Source organism: Rattus rattus, chromosome 4 (genome assembly GCF_011064425.1).
Source record: "Rattus rattus isolate New Zealand chromosome 4, Rrattus_CSIRO_v1, whole genome shotgun sequence".
In the NCBI taxonomy this organism is placed as follows: domain Eukaryota; kingdom Metazoa; phylum Chordata; class Mammalia; order Rodentia; family Muridae; genus Rattus; species Rattus rattus.
Window position 1 is genome coordinate 132,379,456 of NC_046157.1, and position 22,283 is coordinate 132,401,738.

The 22,283-nt window shown below is 39.2% G+C and overlaps 1 protein-coding gene across 1 annotated transcript in view; it reads right to left on the minus strand.

Annotated features, from left to right (window-relative positions):
• The window catches only part of LOC116898508 (neurobeachin-like protein 1), a gene marked incomplete at its 5' end in the record, with an annotated part of 36,840 nt that overhangs the window by 2,168 nt on the left and 12,389 nt on the right, over positions 1–22,283 (minus strand). Inside the window, 8 exons of the mRNA XM_032899739.1 lie at positions 6,924–7,059; positions 8,161–8,309; positions 9,025–9,186; positions 9,549–9,665; positions 16,463–16,557; positions 18,020–18,192; positions 18,767–18,876; positions 22,153–22,242. Coding sequence (XP_032755630.1) covers positions 6,924–7,059; positions 8,161–8,309; positions 9,025–9,186; positions 9,549–9,665; positions 16,463–16,557; positions 18,020–18,192; positions 18,767–18,876; positions 22,153–22,242 — 1,032 coding nt within the window. The remainder of the gene's footprint in view (positions 1–6,923; positions 7,060–8,160; positions 8,310–9,024; positions 9,187–9,548; positions 9,666–16,462; positions 16,558–18,019; positions 18,193–18,766; positions 18,877–22,152; positions 22,243–22,283) is intronic.

Genomic DNA, 22,283 nt, shown 5'->3' on the forward strand with positions numbered 1-22,283 from the left:
AAAACCACCTGCAGATACCATATTATGTTTCTCCAAAAAAGCTAAGAATGTATCAAAAAACATACAATGACTAGATTACTGGGTTAGAGCTGTTATGTTTTCTGATGAACAAATGTCATATCTATAAAAGACTATTGAACAAGGAAATTTATCATTAGAGTAAACTCACTGAAAATAAGCATGTGAATATGAAATATTTGTAGTTCTAAGAAAATGCCTTTTTATAGTCCTGCTTGGTATCTGTTAAATCAAATTAGTCTCACTAATGAAACCTATATTTTATTTTTTACAAGGGTTTTTACGCTGCAAATTCACAGAGTCCTCTTGAGTCTTGATTTGGAGTAAAATAATTTTCTTTTTTTTTATTCTTTTTTTATTATTATTATTATTATTAACTTGAGTATTTCTAATATACATTTCGAGTGTTATTCCCTTTCCCGGTTTCCGGGCAAACATCCCCCTCCCCCCTCCCCTTCCTTATGGGTGTTCCCCTCCCAACCCTCCCCCCATTGCTGCCCTCTCCCAACAGTCTAGTTCACTAGGGTTCAGTCTTAGCAGGACCCAGGGCTTCCCCTTCCACTGGTGCTCTTACTAGATATTCATTGCAACCCACGAGGTCAGAGTCCAGGGTCAGTCCATGTATAGTCTTTGGGTAGTGGCTTAGTCCCTGGAAGCTCTGGTTGGTTGGCATTGCTGTACATATGGGGTCTCGAGCTCCTTCAAGCTCTTCCAGTTCTTTCTCTGATTCCTTCAACAGGGGTCCTGTTCTCAGTTCAGTGGTTTCCTGCTGGCATACGCCTCTGTATTTGCTGTATTCTGGCTGTGTCTCTCAGGAGCAATCTGCATTCACATTTTGATCATCCGTCTTGAGTTTCATTTGTTCTAGGCATCTAGGGTAATTCAAGCATTTGGGCTAATAGCCACTTATCAATGAGTACATACCATATATGTCTTTCTGTGATTGGGTTAGCTCACTCAGGATGATAGTTTCCAGTTCCAACCATTTCCCTCTTTAATTTCACAAAGTCATTGTTTTTGATAGCTGAGTAATATTCCATTGTGTAGATGTACCACATTTTCTGTATCCATTCCTCTGTTGAAGGGCATCTGGGTTCTTTCCAGCTTCTGGCTATTATAAATAAGGCCAAGATGAACATAGTGGAGCACGGTCTTTTTTATATGTTGGGGCATCTTTGGGTATATGCCCAGGAGAGGTATAGCTGGATCCTCAGGCAGTTCAATGTCCAATTTTCTGAGGAACCTCCAGACTGATTTCCAGAATGGTTGTAGCAGTCTGCAACCCCACCAACAATGGAGGAGTGTTCCCTTTCTCCACATCCTCGCCAGCATTTGCTGTCACCTGAGTTTTTGATCTTAGCCATTCTCACTGGTGTGAGGTGAAATCTCAGGGTTGTTTTGATTTGCATTTCCCTTATGACTAACGATGTTGAACATTTCTTTAGGTGTTTCTCAGCCATTCGGCATTCCTCAGCTGTGAATTCTCTGTTTAGCTCTGAACCCCATTTTTTAATAGGGTTATTTGTCTCCCTGCTGTCTAACTTCTTCAGTTCTTTGTATATTTTGGATATAAGCCCTCTATCTGTTGTAGGATTGGTAAAGATCTTTTCCCAATCTGTTGGTTGCCGTTTTGTCCTAACCACAGTGTCCTTTGCCTTACAGAAGCTTTGCAGTTTTATGAGATCCCATTTGTCGATTCTTGATCTTAGAGCATAAGCCATGGGTGTTTTGTTCAGGAAATTTTTTCCAGTGCCCATGTGTTCCAAATGCTTCCCTAGTTTTTTTCTTCTATTAGTTTGAGTGTATCTGGTTTGATGTGGAGGTCCTGATCCACTTGGACTTAAGCTTTGTACAGGGTGATAAGCATGGATCGATCTGCATTCTTCTACATGTTGACCTCCAGTTGAACCAGCACCATTTGCTGAAAATGCTATCTTTTTCCATTGGATGGTTTTGGCTCCTTTGTCAAAAAAATCAAGTGCCCATAGGTGTGGGGTTCATTTCTGGGTCTTCAATTCTGTTCCATTGGTCTATCTGTCTGTCTCTGTACCAATACCATGCAGTTTTATCACTATTGCTCTGTAATACTGCTTGAGATCTGGGATAGTGATTCCCCTGAAGTCCTTTTTTATTGTTGAGGATAGTTTTAGCTATCCTGGGTTTTTTTGTTATTCCAGATGAATTTGCAAATTGTTCTGTCTAACTCTTTGAAGAATTGGATTGGTATTTTGATGGGATTGCATTGAATCTGTAGATCGCTTTTGGTAGAATGGCCATTTTACTATATTAATCCTGCCAATCCATGAGCATGGGAGATCTTTCCATCTTCTGAGATCTTCTTCAATTTCTTTCTTCAGAGTCTTGAAGTTCTTATTGTACAGATCTTTCCTTGCTTGGTTAAAGTCACACCGAGGTACTTTATATTATTTGGATCTATTATGAAGGTGTCATTTCCCTAATTTCTTTCTCGCCTGTTTCTCTTTTGTAGAGGAAGGCTACTGATTTATTTGAGTTAATTTTATACCCAGCCACTTTGCTGAAGTTGTTTATCAGCTTTAGTAGTTCTCTGTGGAACTTTTGGGATCACTTAAATATACTATCATATCATCTGCAAATAGTGATATTTTGACTTCTTCTTTTCCGATCTGTATCCCTTGACCTCCTTTTTTGTTGTCTGATTGCTCTGGCTAGAACTTCAAGAACTATATTGAATAAGTAGGGAGAGAGGGCAGCCTTGTCTAGTCCCTGATTTTAGTGGGATTGCTTCAAGTTTCTCTCCATTTAGTTTAATGTTAGCCACTGGTTTGCTGTATATGGCTTTTACTATGTTTAGGTATGGGCCTTGAATTCCTATTCTTTCCAGGACTTTTATCATGAAGGGGTGTTGAATTTTGTCAAATGCTTTCTCAGCATCTAATGAAATGATCATGTGGTTTTGCTCTTTCAGTTTGTTTATATAATGGATCACGTTGATGGTTTTCCGTATATTAAACCATCCCTGCATGCCTGGGATGAAGCCTACTTGATCATGGTGGATGATTGTTTTGATGTGCTCGTGGATTCGGTTTGCCAGAATTTTATTGAGTATTTTTGCATCGATATTCATAAGGGAGATTGGTCTGAAGTTCTCTTTCTTTGTTGGGTCTTTGTGTGGTTTAGGTATAAGAGTAATTGTGGCTTCATAGAAGGAATTCGGTAGTGCTCCATCTGTTTCAATTTTGTGGAATAGTTTGGATAATATTGGTACGAGGTCTTCTATGAAGGTCTGATAGAATTCTGCACTAAACCCGTCTGGACCTGGGCTCTTTTTGGTTGGGAGACCTTTAATGACTTCTTCTATTTCCTTAGGGAGTTATGGGGTTGTTTAACTGGTTTATCTGTTCCTGATTTAACTTCGGTACCTGGTATCTGTCTAGGAAATTGTCCATTTCCTGCAGATTTTCAAGTTTTGTTGAATATAGGCTTTTATAGTAAGATCTGATGATTTTTTGAATTTCCTCTGAATCTGTAGTTATGTCTCCTTTTCATTTCTGATTTTGTTAATTTGGACACACTCTCTGTGTCCTCTCGTTAGTCTGGCTAAGGGTTTATCTATCTTGTTGATTTTCTCAAAGAACCAACTTTTTGGTTCTGTTGATTCTTTCTGTGGTCCTTTTTGTTTCTACTTGGTTGATTTTGGCTCTGAGTTTGATTATTTCCTGCCTTCTACTCCTCCTGGGTGTATTTGCTTCTTTTTGTTCTAGAGCTTTTAGGTGTGCTGTCAAGCTGCTGACATATGCTCTTTCCTGTTTCTTTCTGCAGGCACTCAGCGCTATGAGTTTTCCTCTTAGCACAGCTTTCATTGTGTCCCATAAGTTTGGGTATGTTGTATCTTCATTTTCATTAAATTCTAAAAAGTCTTTAATTTCTTTCTTTATTTCTTCCTTGACCAGGTTATCATTGAGTAGAGCATTGTTCAATTTCCACGTATATGTGGGCATTCTTCCCTTATTGTTATTGAAGACCAGTTTTAGGCCGTGGTGGTCCGATAGCACGCATGGGATTTTTTCTATCTTTCTGTACCTGTTGAAGCCCGTTTTTTAACCAATTATATGGTCAGTTTTGGAGAAAGTACCATGAAGAGCTGTGAAGAAGGTATACCTTTTGCTTTAGGATAGAATGTTCTATAAATATCTGTTAAGTCCATTTGGCTCATGACTTCTCTTAGTCTTTCTACGTCTCTGTTTAATTTCTGTTTCCATGATCTGTCCATTGATGAGAGTGGGGTGTTGAAATCTCCTACTATTATTGTGTGAGGTGTAATGTGTGTTTTGAGCTTTAGTAAGGTTTCTTTTACGTATGTAGGTGCCCTTGTATTTGGGGCATAGATATTTAGGGTTGAGAGTTCATCTTGGTGGATTTTTCCTTTGATGAATATGAAGTGTCCTTCCTTATCTTTTTTGATGACTTTTAGTTGAAAATTGATTTTATCTGATATTAGAATGGCTACTCCAGCTTGCTTCTTCTGACCATTTGCTTGGAAAGTTGTTTTCCAGCCTTTCACTCTGAGGTAGTGTCTGTCTTTGTCTCTGAGGTGTGTTTCCTGTAGGCAGCAGAATGCAGGGTCCTCGCTATGATCCAGTTTGTTAATCTATGTCTTTTTATTGGGGAGTTGAGGCCATTGATGTTGAGAGATATTAAGGAATAGTGATTATTGCTTCCTGTTGTATTCATATTTGGATGTGAGGTTATGTTTGTGTGCTTTTCTTCTCTTTGTTTTGTTGCCAAGGCGATTAGTTTCTTGCTTCTTCTAGGGTATAGCTTGCCTCCTTATGTTGGGCTTTACCATTTATTATCCTTTGTAGTGCTGGATTTGTAGAAAGATATTGTGTAAATTTGGTTTTGTCATAGAATATCTTGGTTTCTCCATCTATGTTGATTGAGAGTTTTGCAGGATACAGTAACCTGGTCTGGCATTTGTGTTCTCTTAGGGTCTGTATGACATCAGTCCAGGATCTTCTGGCCTTCATAGTTTCTGGCGAAAAGTCTGGTGTGATTCTGATAGGTCTGCCTTTATATGTTACTTGACCTTTTTCCCTTACTGCTTTTAATATTCTTTCTTTATTTTGTGCGTTTGGTGTTTTGACTATTATGTGACGGGAGGTGTTTTTTTTCTGGTCCAATCTATTTGGAGTTCTGTAGGCGTCTTGTATGCCTATGGGTATCTCTTTTTTTTTAGGTTAGGGAAGTTTTCTTCTATGATTTTGTTGAAGATATTTACTGGTCCTTTGAGCTGGGAGTCTTCACTCTCTTCTATACCTATTATCCTTAGGTTTGATCTTCTCATTGAGTCCTGATTTCTGTATGTTTTGGACCAGTAGCTTTTTCCGCTTTTTACATTATCTTTGACAGTTGAGTCAATGATTTCTATGGAATCTTCTGCTCCTGAGATTCTCTCTTTCCATCTCTTGTATTCTGTTGGTGATGCTTGTATCTACAGCTCCTTGTCTCTTCTTTTGGTTTTCTATATCCAGGGTTGTTTCCATGTGTTCTTTCTTGATTGCTTCTATTTCCATTTTTAATTCCTTCAACTGTTTGATTGTGTTTTCCTGGAATTCTTTCAGGGATTTTTGTGTCTCCTCTCTATGGGCTTCTACTTGTTTATTTATGATTTCCTCATATTCTTTCAGGGATTTTTGCTCCTCTCTATGGGCTTCTACTTGTTTATTTATGTTTTCCTGGAATTCTTTTTAGGAATTTTTATGATTCCTCTCTGTAGGCTTCTACTTGTTTGTTTATGTTTTCCTGTGTTTCTCTAAGGGAGTTCTTCATGTCTTTTCTTGAAGTCCTCCAACATCATGATCAAATATGATTTTGAAACTAGATCTTGCTTTTCTGGTGTGTTTGGATATTCCGTGTTTGCTTTGGTGGGAGAATTGGGCTCCGATGATGCCATGTAGTCTTGGTTTCTGTTGCTTGGGTTCCTGCGCTTGCCTCTCGCCATCAGATTATCTGTAGTGTTACTTTGTTCTGCTATTTCTGACAGTGGCTAGACTGTCTTATAAGCCTGTGTTTCAGGAGTGCTGTAGACCTGTTTTCCTGTTTTCTTTCAGCCAGTTATGGGGACAGAGTGTTCTGCTTTCGGGCGTGTAGTTTTTCCTCTCTACAGGTCTTCAGCTGTTCCTGTGAGCCTGTGTCTTGAGTTCACCAGGCAAGTCGTTTGTAGCAGAAAAGTTTGTCTTACCTGTGGTCCCCAGGCTCAAGTTTGCTCGCGGGGTGTTGCCTATGAGCTCTCCACAGCCTCAGCAGCCAGGAAGATCTGCGCCGCCCCTTCCGGGAGTTTCCGTGCACCAGGGTTCCAGATAGCTTTTGTTTTCCTCTGGGGTCAGTACTGTGTGCAGCGTGCAGTCTCTTCTGGTTTCCCAGGCGGTCCGCCTCTGAAGGTTTAGCTCTCCCTCCCACGGGATTTGGGTGCAGAGAACTGTTTATCCGTCGGTCCCTTCAGGTGCGTGTCTCAGACGCAGTGGATCTGCTGCTCCTGGGCCCTCCTCTATGGGTACCCAGAGGCCGAGACAGTTTCCTCAAAATAATTTTCTTATTCACACAGTAATACAAAGACCAATCCACAAGCATGCTTTCAATTATGTCACAGTATAAATACTGTGTTTTGCTTTTTTTTTTTTTTTTTTTTTTTTTTCTGAGCTTGGGACCGAACTCAGGGTCTTGTGCTTGCTAGGCAAGCACTCTACCACTGAGCTAAATCCCCAACCCCACAGTATAAATACTAACAACTTTATACTTTGATTTTTTCTGAAAAGTCAAATTTACATTTCACGTTATCCATAATGGAGACTTCTGAATCGCCTAGAATAAAGGACCAAAGGAGCCCACAACAATACGGAAGAACACATGGTGCGGAGCTTTACCTCGGCTGGCTTGCCGACACCCACTACAATCAACTTGCCATCTTCTAAGCCAACGAGAATGTGGCTGTGTTCTTTGGTTATGGAAACACAGTGGATAGGTAATCGCATGGCTAATGGAGCGATGCTGAGCTTCAGGCTGGAAGAGATAAAAAGCAGACAGTTACATGCACACAGGACGGATACACAGGAATTTATACGTGGACGGGGACTTGATCACCTAGTTCCTCGTTCCAACTTTACACACGTCAGATTTACAGGCATACACGACTGTACTCCAACTATGGCTCATCCTCTCATAGTTTCCTTGCGTTGCTCTCCATTTCCAATCTTATTAATTCTTCAGTAAGACTCCTCTCATTATTCAGCTTTAAGCTCTCCTGCACACACTACTTCTCTTTCGTGGGAGATAGCTGACTCTGAACTCACAATCAGACTCCTGAGTATAGATCTGAGTGTGCCATCTTGACAGACAACTTCTAAAAAGTCTTCAGCCCTTCAAGGTCCGTTTTATACTCAAGCATCACAGTACTGAGAATATAAGCTCTTTCATTGTTTTTATCTTGTTGATAAGTGGAAAGTGAATAAAAAGGCCCCAAAGCTCAACAAGTGCACATGTGTGAATCTTTGTGGTTAACAAAACAGTGCTATTTGCTTTGTCTGATACTCCATACATATAATCTATATGCTTCTCCCCACCCCCATCCCAGTCTGTCTGTCTGTCTGTATCGCTCTCTTGCTCTCTCTCTCTATGAATCCATTGGTTTTTCTAATTTGTGAGTCTTCTTGTTAGAGCTAGACTCTGAAGAGCAGGATGTGAGAGGAAAAATAAGGAACAGTATCCACTGGGGTAGGGACTGAGTCCCAAGGGCTGATACCACAGACATATTCCAGCCATGGTCAGATCAGGCTGCCTCTTCTTTTCCTGTGTGACTTGCAGGTGTGTGCATGCCTGGTGTACAAGGAGGTCAAAGGACAATGTCAGGTGCTTGTCTTCACCTTCGATCTTTTATAAGACAAGGTCACCTGTTGCTTGTCCATTATCTGCCAGATAAGCTAGCCCACAAGCTTCTAGGAACACAGGGATTACAGATGCTCTCACTATGACTCTGCATCTGGTTTTTATGTGTGTGCTGGGAATTTGAACCCACATCCTCATATTATGGAGCAAGTACGTTTACCTACTGAATCATTTTCCCGACCATCCTCTTCTTCAGTAACAGATCACTTTCACACTTACCTGTGGAGCTCTCTTACAGACAGTAGCCCTTGTAAGCTGCCAGTGATAATGTGTTCTCCAACTATGCACATGTCTGATATTTGTTCACTCAGGACTTGAGACCCCAGATATTTTCCATTTATAGAAAACACATGTAACAGGTTCTTATCCTATAAAGAATTAGGAAACATTAAGAATCTTGAATAAGGGGTTGGGGATTTGGCTCAGTGGTAGAGCGCTTGCCTAGCATCCGTAAGGCCCTGGGTTCGGTCCCCAGCTCCGAAAAAAAAGAAAAAAGAAAAAAAAAGAATCTTGAATAAAAGCTGAGTTTTTATATTGTCAATTAAAACTGTAACATAATTAGTTAAGATTTTTAGAATAAAAACATGGCTATATTTAAAAAAAAGTATGACAATATCCGATGGACTTAAAGCCATATTGCTAAAAAACAAGTAAGAGTTAAATTAAAAAGTTAAAATATTTTCCAGTTTAAAGATATTTCACATTCCTAAAAAAAGATGCTCTTGCTACTTAAAAGCTTTACTATTATACGGAAATAAATATATAAAGTTCAAGTTTATTTTTTACTGTCTTGCCCACAAAAGAACTATGACATCCCTTATAATCAAAGCTTAGAGTTTTGCTTGTGGAACTAGGGATTAAATCTAGGGCCTTAGGCTTGCAAAGCAAGCAGTCTTCCAATAGAGTTATATCCTTAGCTCTAAGAAATGACATTTGAAATCATGTATAAAATAGGTCAACAGAAATCTCTGAAATAAAATATAAAATAAAATAAGAATGAATGTGGCAAAAATCTAATGGTGAGTAAGGAGTAACTGGCTCATAGGAGAGTACAAGCTGCCTCTGTAGAGAAGGGCTGAATACCTTGAGGGTGGACTTTTCTTCCAAGCTGGAATAGACGACAATGTGTCCTTCCCAGGATATGGCCAAACTGGGAATGGTCAAGAACAGGGAACTCTCACAAGGTGGTCGTAAGGTTCTCAAGTACTGCCCTTTCTGAATGGTATGTATAATCACAGTGCCATCCTACACACGGGAGAGACCAGAGATGAAACAGAAAACAACAAGGCAGACGGCAAAGTGGCTGATATTCAATGTGGGAAAGAAACCGAGGAAACAACTGTCACACCAAGGACATATATGCTTCAGGAAAGACCCTAATCTTGCAACCTCAGTAGTACTTATCTTGTTAAGTGCTGTCTTCTTAAACTCGCAAGGCCAATAAGGTCCCTAAATACAATTAACTCCCTTTAAGCTCACTCTTTATACATTACTTTAACAATGCTTACTATAAAAAAATTCCCCTATTTCCATACAAGAAACTTCAAACACAAACATTGTTATTCAATTTATAGAAAGAGTGTTATTTCTTAAAAACAAACTCTTACCCTTGACCCTGATACTGCCATGTCGAGTTCAGTGCTGATACCCACACTCAGTATCTCATCAGTGTGTCCATAGAGGATTTGAAAAGGTTTAGGTGCTAAGCCCACAGAAGTGCCTCCCTACAATTAAAAAGGAAAAGTGAAGGTGAATGGTTTCCTGCTATTTATCTTTCCATCTAAGCCTCTTGCTGGTTTTTGTTTATTTGTTTTATATCAAAGTTTATATTATATACTTTCTCTTAACAAAGCAATATGACAGGCAGTTATAACCACTGAGACCACCAACACTCAGTCTTCTGTGGATTCTTGATTTTATTCTGTCTTTTGAACTTCACAATTAAACTGAATGGTATCAATGCTGACATTTTAGATTAATTGTTCCAAGTTATTTGCTCTTAGTCTACAAATTTATTCTTCCTTAAATTCAACTAAACATTTTATATATCTGAATACTTCCTGGAATCTAGGATCTAGAGTTTGAATTTTAGGGACCTCAATTATATTTATTCTGATTTGCCTTTAATTTTTAAAATTTTGTTTTCATTACTTTATTTACATGTTGTGTCTGTGTGAATGCCTGTGGAGGCCAGAAGAGGGCACTGGGTCCTCCAGGGCTAGAGCTACAGGAGCTGGGAGCCGTCTGATGAGAGTACCGGGTCTCGGGAAAAGCAGCAGTGTTGGTCACTGAACCCTCTCTAGCCCGGCCTTTCATTTCTATAGCTACCACTCTTTTTCTTAACAGTGTGTGTACACATGCACAGTAGCTCGCTTTACTGTTCTTGGCTTTACTCCCTTGAGACAGGGTTTCTCACTGAATCTGGAGCTGTTTTTCACATAGCCTGGCAAGCCACTGAGTCCCAGAAATCCTCTTGCTAGAAATGTGTGCACCATCACCAATGGTGCTTCAACCACTTATTAGGCAGATGCTCTACTATTAAGCTATATACTCAGCCTTTAAAACAATAATTTTTGCAACAAAAGCATTACCAAGTTACTCAAGTTGACTTAAAACGCTCACTCTGTATCCAGGCAAGCCTTGACTTTGTGATGCTCCTGCCTCAGCTTCTACACAGGATGAAACTGCAGGCTAATAAGACAAATTTGTTGAAGAAAATTTCTCTAGAATGTCTTTTTCTTTAAACCTATTTGTGTATGTTTACATTTTATTTGAGGAAATGTCAGCTGTGTGTCATAATGTTTTATTCATAGTTATTCTAGACAGGTCTGTCTAGAAACTTTGTTTTTAATATTACAAGCATAAATTCCTCTGTGAGCACTTCTTGTGATGCATTTGATTTCCCTACACACTTCACCTTATTTAATGTTTACAAATCAGGCCATTCCTGTATCATGCAATTGATGTAACAGAAAAGCTTTACAATTCAAGTAAAAGAAGAAATACTTTTTACATTCATTTAATAAAAGTTGAATATCCAAATATTAAATGTGGTAACGACAAAACAAAAATGTGAGCCCTTATTTTAAAAAAGTAAAACAAAAATTATAGTATTAGCAAATAAAATAAAATAGCAAAATGTAGTAACAATAAAAATGAGTAATGCTAATTTATTATATGAATTCAAGGCAGTTCAAAACTAAGAAATTTCTTAACTGTATTTAGAAAAAGAAAAGAAAACACTAAGAGTAACTATAGAAAGACAATTACAGAGGACATTACTCATAATACCAACAAAATGAGAACATAAACTATAGATCAGGAATAGCGCCGTACAAATGTATACAAGCTCATTTCAGCAACTGTACTGTGGTGGTAAGAACAACTGTTAGGGCTGTCAAGATGGACCAGTGGGTAAAGGTGTTTGCCACCAAGGCTGATTCTCTAAGTTTGGTCCCAGAATCACCCATGGTAGAAGAAGAGGACTGATACCCCCAAGCCCCCACCCCCGTCCAAAAGCTGTCTTTAGACCTATACATATGCCCCATGGCATGCACACACAAGTGAATAGATAAACATAATGAAAAATTAAAAAGAAAATCATTGCTGTTAGAAGACACACATGGAAGTACTCAGTGGAACAGGAAGTGCTTCCCACATTTAAATAGATGAGAAAAATAAAGATGCTGAAAGGGTACAGATACTGAGGATGTTATAGCAAAAGGAGCAAATAAGTTTGAAATTTCATTAAAATTAACTTACCAAAAGGTAGGATAAAATAACTAGAAACAAAATATAATACTGATAAAAACTGACAGAAAATACTGCATCAAAGAACTAAATTGTAAAGTCATTTTCAACAAAAATTATACATAAAGCAGGATTTTCAATTTTTTTTTAAGATTTTATGTATTTATTTTATTTATATGAGTACACTGTAGCTGTCTTCAGACACACCAGAAAAGGGCATCAGATCCCATTACAGATGGTTGTGAGCCACCATGTGGTTGTTGGAATTGAACTCAGGACCTCTGGAAGAGCAGTCAGTGTTCTTAACCACTGAGCCATCTCTCCGGCCCAGTATCATTGTTTTTACTCCACTGCATTAGCTAATAATTGTAATAGGATAAGCAAGTAAAATGATAGATTGGAAAATAGGGAATGTCACCATTATTTCTAGATCACATGATGCTATAGCCACCTTAGGGTCAGAAAATCTAAGAATGTCAGTAAGTATGAGTTCAAAAATGTTGTAAAGTTAGAGAAAATAAAATAACCATACATCAATCACATCACAACTTTCCTTCACAGTAGTGAAAATCAGTAAGAGATGAAGTATAGTGTAGTACAGAACACAAATGTAAATAAAGTGATTAAGGGGTTATCCAAAGACATTAAAAAGGTGTGAGACAAATAATGAAAAGGCATTTGTATTTCTACATGACAATAATTATAAAAATGTCAACACAGAAATTTACTAATTAAATACTCTTTCTTATGAATATTTTTCTTCCTATGATTTTTTTGAGAAAGAATCTTGCTATGTAAATCAGACTGGTCTTGAAGTTACCATACAGCCCAGGCCTTTTAAATTTAGTTAACTACTCAATTCCATGAGAATTGGTTGTGTCATTTTGCAAATATAGATAGTCCCCAAATTACAGTAGCTTACTAAAATGTACTTTTTAATCACAATACGTATCAGAGAAATTAGCCAGGTTCTGATCTTTGTAGTTGAACCTCTGTTCTTGGCAATCTCAGTATAAAAATCCAGGGATTTGAGTTAGGAGGAGGTACAGGATGGGAGATGAAGAGGAAGAGGAAGAAGAGGGTAAAAGAAAAAGAGGGGAGGGGAATAGGAGGAGTGGAAAGAGTGGGGTCTGGTGACTGAGGCAGCAGAGTCTTTCAGGTCATCTTTGAGTAGGTGGGTCATACTTATAATCTATAAAATATGAACAAAACACAGTTCTGGAGGCTCTTTCTTTGTTCTTCTCTCTCTCCACCCCCCCTCTCTTTTTTTTTTTTTCCTTTTTTTTTTTCCGGAGCTGGGGACCGAACCCAGGGCCCTCTACCACTGAGCTAAATACCCAACCCCTTCCCCTCTCTCTCTTGACTTTAGTTGTTTATCAGGGATAAATAACATCTGTTTCTGGAAGGAGTTTTCTTTCTAGTGGCATGTTATCAAAAAGTTAATCCAGTAAGTTGGCCTTACCACCACCCAGGATTAGCTTTGATGACTGTTTCAGTATCCCCTGCACAATGAGGGCATTAGTATGTAATATAATAGGGAGACTGGATTTGTACAGAAGTGAGCATAGCTCCAACCAGCTTGCAGGTCAGTTTAGGAAACAACTGGAAAGAAACAGAAGGAAAGGGCTGGAGAATGGCTCATAAGTTAGAAGCATTTGTTCTTGTAGAGGACCCAGCAACCACATAATGGCTGTAACTGCACCTCCAGGGAATCTGACACCCTCTTTTGACCTCTGTGGGCATTAGGCATGCATGAGGTGCACCTACATACATGGAAACAAAACAGTCATTCGCATTAATATAAAACAAAGAAACCTAAAATGATTTCTTTGAGAAGAATGAGAGAAGAAAAGAAAGAATAAAGGAAGTGGAGAAAGGGGACAGCTGGTTTAACAGTGGGTTTTAGTTTAGGCAAAGCGTTCAGAAGACTGCAGGATTCTGTCCCAGAACACTAAGGATAAGGATAGTGGCAGAGTAGAACCTGAAGTTGTAGGCTGAGTAGTAACTCAAGGTTGAGTGGACAGGCAATCCATACAGATAACACCTAAGCCCTTAAAAGGCCTCCTCAGATGAAGTAACCTTTCCTGTTTTGAATGAGTGAGCTGAAACCCACTCCCTCCCCAGAAAGCGAGTTAGTGAATGCAAGGGAACATGCTGCTAGGCTATTCCAGGTCACAGTGATTCAATTCACTAATGCAATACCCAGAATCACACTTTAGTATACTGATGCAAAGAAGTGGGAGCATTACTTAGTCCTTGTGGTTATACAATTCCTATGTCCCAGAGGATTCTGCATATTTTATGTGACATGAGACTTTCTGACATACTGACTAAACAAAGTCAGAAGTCTAAATATTTGACTCTCCTTATAACAGATGATTCATCTATAAAATCTTGTAAATATTTCTACCTGCCTAAAAGGATTTTTGTTTACTTATAAAATTTATAAGACTACAGATAAAGTGGTAGAAAATTATAGCAGTGTGAATGACCTGCAATGCCAGAGTCACTTCTCTAGGTTAAAGGGAACATAAAGTGAGGGTAGAGACAGAAAGAAGACATCAGGGAGTCAATATTTAAAGAAGTGGTGTGCATTTTGTATGTGCAAATAATCACAGAGTGGGAGTGGAAGGCCTAGGCTGCACTGTGTTTAATGTCTGACAAATACAAGTCTCTGGGTTGGTTGTTTGTCTACTGGAGTTGGGAGAATTGCCATCATGTGCAAAGTCATCAGCGATCTGAAGCATGTAAACATGTAAATCCTAGGGCATCCCCATCACTCACACCGCATTCAGTGTGTATATGCTGGAGATACAACACACTGTCTTCAGCAGTGAGTCACGGCAGGACAGTCTGTCTTCTCAGCTTGTAGAGGTGGTTTGGGTTTTCCCCCCCCTCTTTGTTACTTGAATGAATATATTACTTTTTAAAAGTGAGATGCTGTTTTGATAACCCCAAACAATTAGTTTTCGAGAAAATTTTAGATTTCAATAGGGAAAAAAAAAGCTCAGGCCTTCTGAGAGTGATTGGAGGAGAGTCTACAACCATAACTAACTAAACCAGGATCATCCCTAACAGCACTCTGTAAACATTTGTCCTTATACCCACAGAGGAGTGTAGTTTTTACCCCTTATCAAGAAAATTTCTCCTTGTGATAGATGGAGACCTCTGTAAAAGAATTACAACTGATTAAATCACACAACTGTGGATGGAGCTCAGCCTCAATAAAAACATCTATAAAACAACTCCGCCTCCAAGGCTCAGTGATCATGGCAAAGGATGGGCAGAAGAGTGTAAGAGCCATAGGGTCAGCCAGTTTGCTGTGAGACTGTCTCCTACGCCCATACAGTCTCACCAGCGCATCTGCCCAGACCTGACTGAACAAGGATGACAATGATGAGCATGCCAAACAGATGGGATGCTACACAAGCAACAGCCAACAGGCACTGAATAAAGCTGAGAGAGGTGGGACTTCCCAGGATCTAGTACCAAAAGTCGATTCTTAAAACGTGCATACAAGTAACATGATATGGACTCAACAGGTTATATTTAGGAATATATATGTATATGTAAATACATAAACACATACAATAATGACTAATGAAAAAAGAGGCCATGAAATTTGAAGGATAGTGGAAGGGTTATATGGGAAGGTCTGAAAGATGAAAGGGAAGAGAAGAAATGGTGTAATTAAATTATAATCTCAAAAATCTCAGGCCTTGTGCTTTTGGTAATTACCCACTATGCCCAGTTAAGAACAATTTTCAGTAAGACTACCACAGACTAGAAGAGAACAGGTTTTGTGTGTAAAAGTGTGTAGTGTATGTGTGTGGCGAGGGGTGCTCTTGCTTGTGCACAGATGTATGGAAACTAGGGGCTGTTGTCAGGATATCTTCAATTGCTTCTCTTCCTTCATTGTTAAGACAGTGTCTCAGTGAACTTGAAGCTTGTCATTCCACTGGGCTGGCTGGCCCTGTGCTGCTGGGATTCTCCTGGGTCTGCTTCCTGCCCCAGTGTGAGAGTTACAGGCACTGATATGCCTGCTTTTACATGGGTGAAGATCTGACCGAGGGCCTCATGCTTGCACAGCAAGAACTTTATCCACTGAGCCCTCTGGCTAAAAGTTCAGATAAAAAAAATAAACACTCATCTAAAAGAATCTGTAGGAACACTTGTAGTAAAAGGAGCACGAAAGAGAAATCTGCCTAAACAAGCATGGTGTTACCAAAGCAGAAACACTGGCACATGGAAAAGTAGGCAAACAGAAAAGAGTCGAGGGCATAGAAAAGCACTCAGTTGGATGTACACCATTCTTGGTTCCCACTGAGCCACAGATGAAGCCTTATAAACACTAAGCTATTAATGCTGTAGCGTAAGAAGCAGAGGAGATATGGGTGCTAGACAGCCTGCTAGTAGGGTAGAAAACTTATCAACTATTGCAAGAAAAAACCCTCTCTAAACCAATGTCATGATAGGAAAGTAGTAAAGAGGAGGGCCTTCTGGACATATGTAACTTCTACAGTTCCACCAGACAGGACAGGAGGAAATGTTATTATGTTAACACAATTACTTTTCTAGAGAAACTGGTGAGGAGTAATTTTTGGTAACTATTAGATATAAAGCCATGAATCAGGCAACAAACCTAGAAAAGAATGGTGTTCAAGATAGGGCAGAACTCAGAAAACAAAATACAAAAAAGTTCAAAATGTCATTTACTGCCTGAGAAACACTTGTTACCCCAGTCCAAGACCATAAAATGTGCGGTTATTACCTGTTGTGTTATTTGCCATATCATGCATGTAGTGTCCCTGGAACCAGAAATCAAGTGTATTCCACAGTAATCTGTAGCTAAGCAAGTCACAATATCTGTTTGAAGAAAAAATAAAATAAGATGGATATGCTCTGACAGAACAGAATTTTAAGGGCAATTTCAGTTAATGTTCAAATTATTACTAAGCTAGGGCTGGCAGGATGGTTCAGTAAAGGATCCTGCTGCCAAGACTAGTGATCTGCACTTAATCGCTTTAGACATACATAGCAGCAGAGACCTGATTCCTACAAGTAGTCCTCTAACCTTCATGTGCACATGTGTGTGCCCACCTCAATGAATGATTAAATGTATTTAAAAATATGAGGTGACAGTAACAGGACATTCACAGGGCCAGTCATCTGGAGAGCTGTCATTGAGACCATTCATTCTGGGTGATCTGTGATGCACTGACAGAGTTTTGCTAGCATTGTGCAGAGAACTGAGGATGGACCCATAGGTAATTTTGCTGTTTTCCACTCCCTCACCCTAGTCACATTCTCCTCCAATGGAAAATTACTATTTTATGAAATGTATGCTTAAGAAAAATAGTACAGGGGCTGGATTTTATGGGAGTCTCTTCCAGAGAACATAGGTTTGATTCTAAGCACCTACACGGAAGGTCACAACTATCTGTAAATCCAGTCTTGGGGGATCTGATGATGTCTTCTAACCCCAGCAGGCACTGCATACATGTGGTGCACAAAAAAAATGTATGCAAAACACTTATACACATAAAATAAATGAATAAGAAAGACAGTACATATTATGCTGCAAATTCATAACATAAAAAAAAAAAGTTCCAGAATGGCCCTGAAATAGCTACACTAAGTAATACCTTAGAAATCACATGTACAGAATCAACAGCAGACTCAGTTACCCTCACTTAACAGGTTTATTGAAAGAAAAAAAATTTTTATTCTTATACCAAGACCTGAAATACAAAGTTGTACCAAATTAATATATATTCAACAATTTTATCTCTCATACTTTACTGTTAATAATGTCTTGTCTATAAGCTACTACCCAAAGACTATACATGGACTGACCCTGGGCTCCGACCTCATAGGTAGCAATGAATAGCCTAGTAAGAGCACCAGTGGAAGGGGAAGCCCTTGGTCCTGCCAAGACCGAACACCTAGTGAACGTGATTGTTGGGGGGAGGGTGGTAATGGCGGAAGGATAGGGAGGGGAACACCCATGAGGAGGGGAGGGGGAGGGCTTAGGAGAATGTTGGCCTGGAAACCGGGAAGGGGAATAACACTCAAAATGTAAATAAGAAATACTCACGTTAATAAAGATTAAAAAAATGTCTTGTCTATTAATGACAAATTTTATTATATGGCCACAACATTGTCATGTCTACAAACCAAATTAAAAATAAAACTTGATTTAATATCTTTTCATGTAATATGAAAGTATATTTAATTTATATGGTACTTATAAATTTATACGATACTTATTCCTATCAGGAACATATGTCACTTTATACAATAAAAGGAACTGAAAATGAATTCTTACCTATATGCCTGATGTTATGAGAGACAAGTTTGCCTTTGGTAAGTGACATTACTTGGATACTGTTATCCCAGTGCCCAGCACTGAAGAGCAACTTCGCATCGTGTGACACTGCAAACAGTTTGGAAGTGATCTCCAGCCCTGGGGCAAAAGGACCACTCAAGGCACGCTGAGCTCTGTAAATACAACTGAATTTTAGACTTTGCCTTCAGAGATCACTTAGGTTATTATCAATTACAAAACATCTCTCAGCCAGGGATGATGACACACTGCTTAATCCTAGCACTCAGAAGGCAGGCAGATCACTGTTAGTTTGAGGCCAGTCTGGTCTCCAGCCTGAGTTCCAGGCCCGAGAGAGTTATACAATGAGATCCTGTCTGAGAATAACAACAACAAACCAAATAAAGATTATTTGTGAGTGGTAAAGAATAATATGGCAATTTACCATTCCCAAAGTAATATTATATTCTATATATGTTATAATAGAAATCTAGTAATGTCTGAATATTGTCAGGGTATGACTTAAAAACAGAGGGGAGGGGAAGTGGGAAAGAAGAGAATCACTGGGCAGTGGGGGCGCATGCCTTTAATCCCAGCACTCGGGAGGCAGAAAGGCAGATGGATCTCTCAATTTCGAGGCCAGCCTGGTCTACACAGTGATATACAGAAAAACCCTGTCTCGAAAAAAACAATAAACAAATAAACACACAAAAAAATCATCTGTTCTGCATTAAATGTTTAATTACTTACTTTGGGTTTGTCACAGTTTGATCTTTGATGAATGTGAAGTAGTTAGAAATATTTCGGTCATATGGTAGCCATCCATGGGTTCCAATAACATAATTCATGCTTACTGTTATCTGAAAAAGAATATATGAAAATTGAAATAAAAGATTAAAGAATGTGGCTAAGCATAACCAGATGCTCACAGATTTTGACATCTAACATTTAGGGATACTGTAAGACTTATGAAACCAGATCTTGAGTGATTCAAGTGGAAAGCCTGTTTACAGCTTATTGTAAGAAGAGTTGTCTTCTTTAACAAATTATTTTCCCTCTTAATTTCTCAGGTGGTTAGTGTTAATAAGGTTAACTTTTGCCATAAAAATATGAAATAAACATTACTTAGACCAAATCAGTAGAGTTTACAAACTGCTACAATGTACCGGAAGTGATAATTCCCTGAAGGATGTACTTGATTTTAAAAGAGAAAAGTTTTTACTCCCTCAATTATAGAACAACAGGCTACCCATCCACACATTTAGAAAACTTAAAAAAATATAGATTTTTAAAGTGGAAAACTACAGTGTCTTGCCAGTGAGAACTACGACCAGTGCTATGCCATCTCTGTTCACTGTGCTACAGCACATTTTATCACGCATCAGTTACAAAATTACAACGACAAACCTAGGCTTAGCTCCTGTGCCAAGGTCTCAGATCCCTGCTTGCTAGCTTTGTGATCTGGGGAATTGTACTCCTGAGATTTAATCTCTTACCTATAAAAGGGAAATAAGAGCTTCTACTTCACAAGGATATTGGGTAGATAAATATCAATTCATTTAAAACTCATTCCTACTCAGTGAAATGCCCTAGGATGTGCTCTCTTAATAAAATCTGTATTAAGAATGGACAAATGGGATCTCATAAAACTGCAAAGCTTCTGTAAGGCAAAGGACACTGTGGTTAGGACAAAAACACAACCAACAGATTGGGAAAAGATCTTTACCAATCCTACAAACAGATAGAGGCCTTATATCCAAAATATACAAAAGAACTCAAGAAGTTAGACCAAGAGGGAGACAAATAACCCTATTAAAAATGGGGTTCAGAGCTAAACAAAGAATTCACAGCTGAGGAATGCCAAATGGCTGAGAAACACCTAAAGAAATGTTCAACATCTTTAGTCATAAGGGAAATGCAAATCAAAACAACCCTGAGATTTCACCTCACACCAGTGAGAATGGCTAAGATCAAAAACTCAGGTGACGGGGTTGGGGATTTAGCTCAGTGGTAGAGCACTTGCCTAGGAAGCGCAAGGCCCTGGGTTCGGTCCCCAGCTCCAAAAAAAGAACGAAAAAAAAAAAAAAACAACTCAGGTGACAACAAATGCTGGCGAGGATGTGGAGAAAAAGGAACACTCCTCCATTGTTGATGGGATTGCAGACTGGTACAACCATTCTGGAAATCAGTCTGGAGGTTCCTCAGAAAGTTGGACATTGAACTGCCTGAGGATCCAGCTATACCTCTCTTGGGCATATACCCAAAAGATGCCCCAACATATAAAAAAGACACGTGCTCCACTATGTTCATAGCAGCCTTATTTATAATAGCCAGAAGCTGGAAAGAACCCAGATGCCCTTCAACAGAGGAATGGATACAGAAAATATGGTACATCTACACAATGGAATATTACTCAGCTATCAAAAACAATGCCTTTATGAAATTCATAGGCAAATGGTTGGAACTAGAAAATATCATCCTGAGTGAGGTAACCCAATCACAGAAAAACACACATGGTATGCACTCATTGATAAGTGGCCCAAATGCTTGAATTACCCTAGATGCCTAGAACAAATGAAACTCAAGAAGGATGATCAAAATGTGAATGCCTCACTCCTTCTTTAAAAGGGGAACAAGAATACCCTTGGCAGGGAATAGAGAGGCAAAGATTAAAACAGAGACAGAAGGAACACCCATTCAGAGCCTGCCCCACATGTGGCCCATACATATATAGCCACCCAATTAGACAAGATGGATGAAGCAAAGAAGTGCAGGCCGACAGGAGCCGGATGTAGATCGCTCCTGAGAGACACACCCAGAATACAGCAAATACAGAGGCGAATGCCAGCAGCAAACCACTGAACTGAGAACGGGACCCCTGTTGAAGGAATCAGAGAAAGAACTGGAAGAGCTTGAATGGGCTCGAGACCCCATATGTACAACAATGCCAAGCAACCAGAGCTTCCAGGGACTAAGCCACTACCTAAAGACTATACATGGACTGACCCTGAACTCTGACCTCATAGGTAGCAATGAATATCCTAGTAAGAGCACCAGTGGAAGGGGAAGCCCTGGGTCCTGCTAAGACTGAACCCCCAGTGAACGTGATTGTTGGGGGGAGGGCGGCAATGGGGGAGGATGGGGAGGGGAACACCCATAAAGAAGGGGAGGGGGAGGGGTTAGGGGGATGTTGCCCTGAAACCGGGAAAGGGAATAACATTCGAAATGTAAATAAGAAATACTCAAGTTAATAAAAAAAAAAAAATCTGTATTAGTTTTGATCATCGTTAGTACAGTATGGTGATATTTCCTAGCTATTTTAGTGTGTCCACGTCACACAGGTGAGGCTGCAGTACTATCACGGGGTAGATTACTTGATTACTTTAAACATACTCTTTTAGGGGTGGAAAGGTGACTCAGTAGTTAAGAGTACTGGCTGCTTTTCCAGAGGACTTAGGTTTGGATCCTGACACCCCCCCATGGCAGTTCAGAACCATCTATAATTCCAGTTCCAGAAGATCTGGTACTCTTTTCTGATCTCTGTAGGAACCAGGCATGAATGTGGTACACATCAAACAAGTAAAACATCTACACACATAAAATATGTTTTAAAAAATTCTTTTTAAATGTTTATTATTGGGGCTGGAAAGATCACTCAGTGGGTTAAGAGCCCTGGCTGCTCTTCCAGAGGACCTGAGTTCAATCCCAGCAACCACATGGCAGCTCACAACTGTCTGTAACTCCAGTTCCAGAGGCTTTGACACCCTCACATAGTCATACATGTAGACAAAACTCCAATGCACATGAAATTAAAATTTTTTTAAAAAAATTTATTATGGGGTCAATGAGATAGCTTAGAGGGATAAGGTAAGTGCCACCAGTGCAGAGGACCCAAACTCAATTCCTATCACATGGTGGAAAAGGAGAATCAACTCACTGTGGTCCTCTGACCTCTAGATGCAGGCTGGCATGTGCATAAGTTCAAACATACATACATACATACATACATACATACATACATACATACATACATATTCAATTTTTAAGATGTAAGTGAAATATTTCTCCATTTATTCCTTTTTGGTAAACTAATGAATACAGACATAGCAGTATGAAACAGGTGTACATCAACTTACCAGTAACTCAGGGCTGCCTTGAGACATAAAAGAACGAGATTGATTTCTAGGGATGATGGCCTTTAATAGTGGAATACCATCACTAATTCCCTGTTTAAAAAAAAAAAAAAGATGGTTAATGGCTGGTTTGG